The 6,615-nt window shown below is 33.8% G+C and overlaps 1 protein-coding gene across 1 annotated transcript; it reads left to right on the top strand.

Moving 5' to 3' along the window:
- Nucleotides 1-4,306: 4,306 nt before the first annotated feature.
- LOC115989958 (wall-associated receptor kinase-like 10) lies at nucleotides 4,307-5,509 on the top strand. The gene has a single exon (XM_031113820.1). It carries the CDS (start codon nucleotides 4,307-4,309, stop codon nucleotides 5,507-5,509), a length of 1,203 nt encoding a protein of 400 aa, XP_030969680.1.
- Nucleotides 5,510-6,615: the final 1,106 nt, after the last annotated feature.

Below are 6,615 nucleotides of genomic sequence, written 5' to 3'. Positions count from 1 at the left end.
CTTTTCATTTTGAGATTTACATTTATTGAGCTCTTTAAGCAATAAAAATAAAAGAGTGGGAAGAGATATAAGCACAAGTCTACGCATGTATCAAAACCAACATGACTATTGACAAATCATTCATGACAAGCTTGAAGATCGATTTACAACAATCACACAAAGATGTCAAGATTTTTCCCACAAAGATATAAGTGCAAAAATAACAAGCTAAGCTCGTAAATGCATAAAGCCATTTGTACAAAGGTACAAGGCCAAACTCACATGTGATATGTGCTCAAACATATACGATCAAACTTTTTAAATTTTTCACTTTTTTATGTGGTTTTGGATTTTTTACTCACATAAAACTGAAATATAAAAGTAAGATAAAAAACAAAACAATGCATACAAAAAAAATGCAAGATGCACAAAATGCATGAAAATATGACATTGAATGCATGAAGGGTCCTATAAAGATCGAAAGAATTAGATCAAGGACCAAAAAGAGCAAAAGCTCAACCATATGAACCCTTCCTCATTCAAACGGAACGATTGTTTGGAATGAGTGTCTCAAGAGAAGCGAGACGAGGGTTGGAACAATGAGAACCGGAGATGCACATAGTCAAGGAGTTAAGAACATTAAACATTTTCTTTAACAACATGCTATTTTCACTCAAAATCGGTTTACACTTTTTAGCACAATTTCCATGAAGCTCAAGTTTCTCTTTTCTTTAAATTCTTTTAACAGCATGAAACTTAGAGCACTAAGGTCTTAGATGACCAAAGGCACCACAATGGTGACAAACAATGCGTTTAGGTCTACTAGGCTTTTTAGGAAGAGATCTAGCAACATTGTTTTGTTCCCTTTTCAACTTGGAGCATTGAGGTCTTATATGACCGATCACACCGCAATGGTGGCATGTTGGAACAAATTTAGATCCATTCAAAACCTTAGGTTGAGACCTAAACGGAGGCTTTGACTTAACAGCCTTTCTCTCCACCATTTGATTTCTTTTATGTGGAGGAATGTACACCGATTTGTCCTTTAAGGTAGAACACACACTAGGCACAAAATCGGGTACCACAACATGATTGCAACAAATATTATCATCCTTTTTAACAATAGGTTCAGCAATCAAACACTTGGCATGCATCTTAAGAGATTCATTTTCACATTTTAACTCATCAACAAGTTTGTTAGACAAAACAAGTTTAGCATCCAAGTCCATATTCAAACATTCAAACTCTTTTAGCTTTTCAAGAGAATATTCAACAAGTTTTTTATATTTCTCAACCAATTTGTTGGATTCATTGAGCTTAGCAATCAAATCATCATTTTCACAAAACAACTTGCTTAAATTCTTTTGAAACTTCTTAGCATTTTTCTTCAAGAGTTTGTCAACAACACCCATAGATTCAAATAACATGTCATCACACTTATGAGGATTAACACTCATAGAGGTATTTTCACAAACACGTGGCATGTTACATTCATCACCAACCAAATCATGCAAAGAGTCATACAAAGCACAATCCATGGCAAATAAACACAAGGGGTCAAGGATCACACTTAGGTATTTAAACCACAACAAGTGTACCCGCTCTGATACCAATTGATAGTTCAAAAACGTGTAAAAACACCTTTGAACGTTTAGACCCCCAAATAACAACTTAACCAATTCAAGCAATATGTCAAACAACTAGTGTGCGGAAACTTAACATATGCTATAATATGAAATTGGTTAAAAACTAGCTAAGCCATAACAAAATAAAATCCACAGCAGATAATAAAAAGGCAAAGATAGAGAGGAAGGAAGATGCAAACACAAAGACAACACGCGATGTGTTATCGAAGAGGAAACCGAAGCCCTCGGCGTAAAACCTCTCCGCTGCCCTCCAAGCGGTAAACAATCCACTAGAAAATACAGTTGAGATACATGGACAGCAATAGACCCTCCAAGCCTAATCTACCCAGTGCACCTAAGCCCTCCAAGCTTCTTGCTCTAACGAGGTTGCGCCGAACCTTTTTCTTTTCTAGCTTCCCGGATTCCGTTACTAGACCGTAGCATCAACCAATGAAGATTGGTTCCTTTCTAACTGCTTCCCAGATATCCAAACAGCTGTCTCACAGTGATGATGATGGTGAGAACCAGGTTTGGTATAATGCCTCTCAAGGATTTGACAATGGAGAGGAAGAGAGATGAGGAATTTGAAGAGATTCTAAGGTATAGATTGTGGGTGAATCAATCTTGTTTTTCTTTAGGGTTTCTCTCTCAAAATTCTCTCTGGAAGCTCTCTTTCAATCGTGGGTAAAAAGGGTATTTATATTGGAGTGGGAGAGGAATGTGAAACGTCAGGTTTTACAAAACAGGGGTGGCTCGCGGCTTGACCAAGTCGCGAGATCCAGTCGCGAGATAACCGTATGGCCAGTTGTCCTGTTTTGTTCTGTAGTGCTCCAGCTAGCATGACTGTTCATCTTCCAGCATGCTTGGCACGTGTGCTGCGTCTGGCGGCTTGCAGCCGCGAGTCACCCGCGAGTCTCTGTTTTCTTACACATTCTTGAGCAATCTTCACTCTATCTCACTCACTACCCTTACATCAAACCCACCTAAATACAGGGTTACTAAATGCTGAATTACAAGCAAATTTGGCATGGAATAAAGCCAATTAGATGGTTGAATAAATTCAACCTTACAGAATGCAACCGAACACCTGAAAATATTTTCCTTTTTGAAAAATATTTTCTTGGAAAATATTTTACATATTGCCAAACGCAACCTTAATTAGTTTATTGGTTTTTCTTAACTCAATAGATCATGACAGGCCGGGAATGACTTGATCCTACCTTTCTGAGCTATATCATGGTAACAACTTTAAATATATATATATATATATATATATATATATATATATATCATACTTTTTAGTTTACTAAATGAAGCGCCTAAAATGTCAATTAGCTTTTAATTTTTGTGCTCTAGGCAATATATCACCAAAAGATATGATCATACCTCGCATAACTTGATAGTTTTAAACTATTATTAGCTGAATTGCATTATTCAGTACTCTTCTATATTTTATTATTTTTCCACAAAGATTAAAAATCTATCTAGAAAAGATTAGGACAAAACTTAGATACAGTACCTTAGGTGCTATTCCTTAGGTTTCTTTTTTAAAATTCAGTCATGTGACTACTTAACTAAAAAATACACTTTCATCCCATGTGCAAAAATCCACATGGCAGAATTTTTAAAAGGGCAACTTAAGGAATAACACCTAAGTACTATACTTAAGTCTTGCCCAAAAGATAAATATTCTCTCTAAAGTGGTACACTTCACTATTAAGAGAGGACAACCTCATCTTTTTCCCTCATTATTCACGAGTAAGGGCCTAAGGGGTTAGAACTTTTTCCCAACTTGCTTAGGACTATAACTTTTGCCACAACTTATTTATGTGACAAATCATGAGTTGTAAAGTTGTAGACCCACCACTTTTACTTCAATACTCACAATTTTCTACGTGAGTAAGTTATGGCAAAAGTTGTGTCCCTAGCATTTTCTAGATATTAAATATTGGAAGAAAGTAAAGGAGAAATGAGTGAAGGACTTTGGTTAATCCTAAGAAATAGTGAAGGCTGATTTTAGTGATGAGCACTAGTATTCAAGGGTTTAGCTTACCTCAAGTAATTTTTTAACTGGACATTTTTTTTTTCTTAATCAGAAATTGCCACACCACCTACTAAATAAACAAAAGGTAGAGATTAAGACATACAACCACATCATTCTATTTCAAGGGGAAACTAACTGAATGTCCAGTTGAAAAACTACTGAGGGTAAGCCAAATTGAGTATACCAATTTTTTTTTTTTTTTTTTTAGAAAATAATTTTGTAATACTTTTTCAATTAGGCGTTTAAGCTCATTTAAGGCAGAACTGCCCCCTGCCCAAGGACATGTTGCAAAATTAAACAAGAGAGACATTTTTGTAGTCGAAAAAAATATCCCAATCTCAAGTCCCTTTCATTTAATAAAAACATAGCACACCATTAAACTGTTACCTGAAAATTCAAGTACCTAATAGTAAATTTTATTTTTCCTAAGAAATTAATTAGGAGAGCTAACACTTATTTAGGCGGTGCATATTGTGAGAACATATTAATGTAAAAAAAAAAAAACCTAAAGTTAGTAACCTATAGTGGGAAAGAAGTTTCTAATTCATCGTAATTATGTTCAAATCTATTTTACACATGCATATTTTTATATAACCCTAATAATTCTAATCTAAAAAAATTTATTATGTTGATGTGCTATTTCTATTTTATTTTCTTGATGTATGCAGTTATTTGTACAAGCTTTGGTGTATTGTTTCTACTCCTTATTACTTGGTGGTTATACAAAGTGATAAAGAAAAGAAACAAAATCAAGCTCAAGCAAAAATTCTTCAAAAGGAATGGTGGTTTGTTATTACAACAACAATTATCTTCAAATGAAAACAATGTTCACAAGGCAAAATTATTCAATTCAAAGGAGTTGGAAAATGCGACAGATCGTTTTAATGAAAATAGAATACTTGGTAAGGGTGGACAAGGTACAGTTTACAAAGGAATGTTAATTGATGGAAGAATTGTGGCAATTAAAAAGTGCAACACAGTGGATGAGGGAAATCTTGAACAATTCATTAATGAGATTATCATTCTTTCACAAATCAATCATAGAAATGTGGTTAAACTACTTGGGTGTTGTTTAGAGACAGAAGTTCCTTTGCTAGTTTATGAATTCATTCCTAATGGCACACTTTTTCAGTATCTCCACGAAGAAAATGAAGAATTTCCATTACTAACATGGGATATGCGCTTAAGAATTGCCAATGAAATTGCGGGAGCTTTATCATACTTACACTCAGCAGCTTCACTACCCATTTACCATCGAGACATAAAATCTTCAAACATACTCCTTGATGACAAATATAGAGCAAAAGTAGCAGACTTTGGCACTTCAAGATCAGTAGCCATTGACCAAACTCATGTAACCACACTAGTATATGGTACTTTTGGGTACTTGGATCCAGAATACTTTCAAACAAGCCAATTTACAGAAAAAAGTGATGTTTATAGTTTTGGAGTGGTCCTTGTTGAGCTTTTAACAGGAGAAAAACCAGTTTCTTTGACGAGATCACAAGAAGGTCGGAATCTATCTACATATTTCGTTCATTCATTAAAAGAGAATCGTCTTTTTGATATACTTGATACTCAAGTAAGTAAGGTTGGTAATAAAGATGAAATCTTGACAATTGCTAATCTTGCAAAAAGATGTTTGCACTTTAATGGAAAGAAACGACCTACGATGATAGAAATCATGATGGAGTTGGAAGGAGTTCAAAAAATTTCGTCTGTTCAACCAAATGTTGAAGAACTTGAATATGTTGGAAATGAAGAAATGGGACCTTGGAATGACGTTTCTATTTCAAAAAGTTCATGTTTAGAATCAAGCACAACTTCATCATCAGATGTCCTACCACTTTTATCCATTTAAGGTGCGTTTGGGACAGCGGCTGCATTTACATTTTCGTAGGTTGCGTTTTTTTTGGCTGGTCCATGGCATTGTTCATGGACCAGCCAAGTGATAAAAACACGTGAATAGTAATTTGCAGCAATAAAAAATATTTTGTTACAATGTTTTCAACAATAAGTTTTCAATTTTTAGCAAAATAAGCAGTATCCAAATGCACACTTAATCACTTTGATTAATAAATTATGTACTTATTCATTTTTGTTTCATGTGTAAACTATTATAAAATCATATTACTATTTTTAAACTCCTCATAGTACAGTGCCAATAATGATATTATATCATTGTTTGGTCTTGTTTAGGTCCTTTTGGTATTGACATAGGAAATTATAATTTTAATTGTTGAGTTTTGACAATAAAAAGTTTTAGTGTTTGGGTTGTTTAGCAAACTTTGGTGATAAAGTGTTTTGAAACTATTATCCATAGATGGAAACCAAATTGATAAAAAAATAAAATAAAATAAAATAAAATTTTACATGCATGTGAGAAATGACAAAAAATGACATACTCTCGAAAGAATAGTCAGATACTCGAAAATATCTGAATATTTGTTTGTTCTAAAAAAATGTTAAGGTTTTTTTAGCTCAATTTACACTTCTTGATGTTTCCAATAGAGACATCCAAGATTAAAATCCCCCTCCCCTATTGTAACTATAAGAAATAAAAAATAAAAAATGTTTTATATATTTGTATTGTACCTAATTAATTCAATAATGGTCCATTATTATTATTTCTCTCTCTCTCTCTCTCTCTCTCTCTCTCTCTCTCTCTCTCTCTCTCTCTCTCTCTCTCTCTCTCTCTCTCTCTCTCTCTCTCTCTCAAAAATGAGCGGCCATGTTATATCTTAAAAGAAAAACCCAAAAGAATGGACAATTACGTCAATTAATTATTTTTAGGGTAAATTACAGAGTTTGTCCTAATCTTTTAATTTATATCATATTTCAATTTAATCCCCAACATTTAATTTGTGTCAATATGGTCCCTAACATTTTTAGTGTCGTGTTAATTTAGTCTCTTTTGTCATCCATTGGATGGAAAAAGCTAACATGTCAAACGGAACAATAAAAAAT

The sequence above is a fragment of the Quercus lobata genome, chromosome 5 (assembly GCF_001633185.2).
Source record: "Quercus lobata isolate SW786 chromosome 5, ValleyOak3.0 Primary Assembly, whole genome shotgun sequence".
Lineage (NCBI taxonomy): Eukaryota > Viridiplantae > Streptophyta > Magnoliopsida > Fagales > Fagaceae > Quercus > Quercus lobata.
Note: the sequence above shows the minus strand (reverse complement) of the source record. Positions and strands in the feature narration are given on the sequence as shown.

Coding starts and splice junctions, on each gene's coding strand:
- LOC115989958 (XM_031113820.1), top strand. CDS start 4,307: ATGTATGCAGTTATTTGTACAAGCTTTGGTGTATTGTTTCTACTCCTT.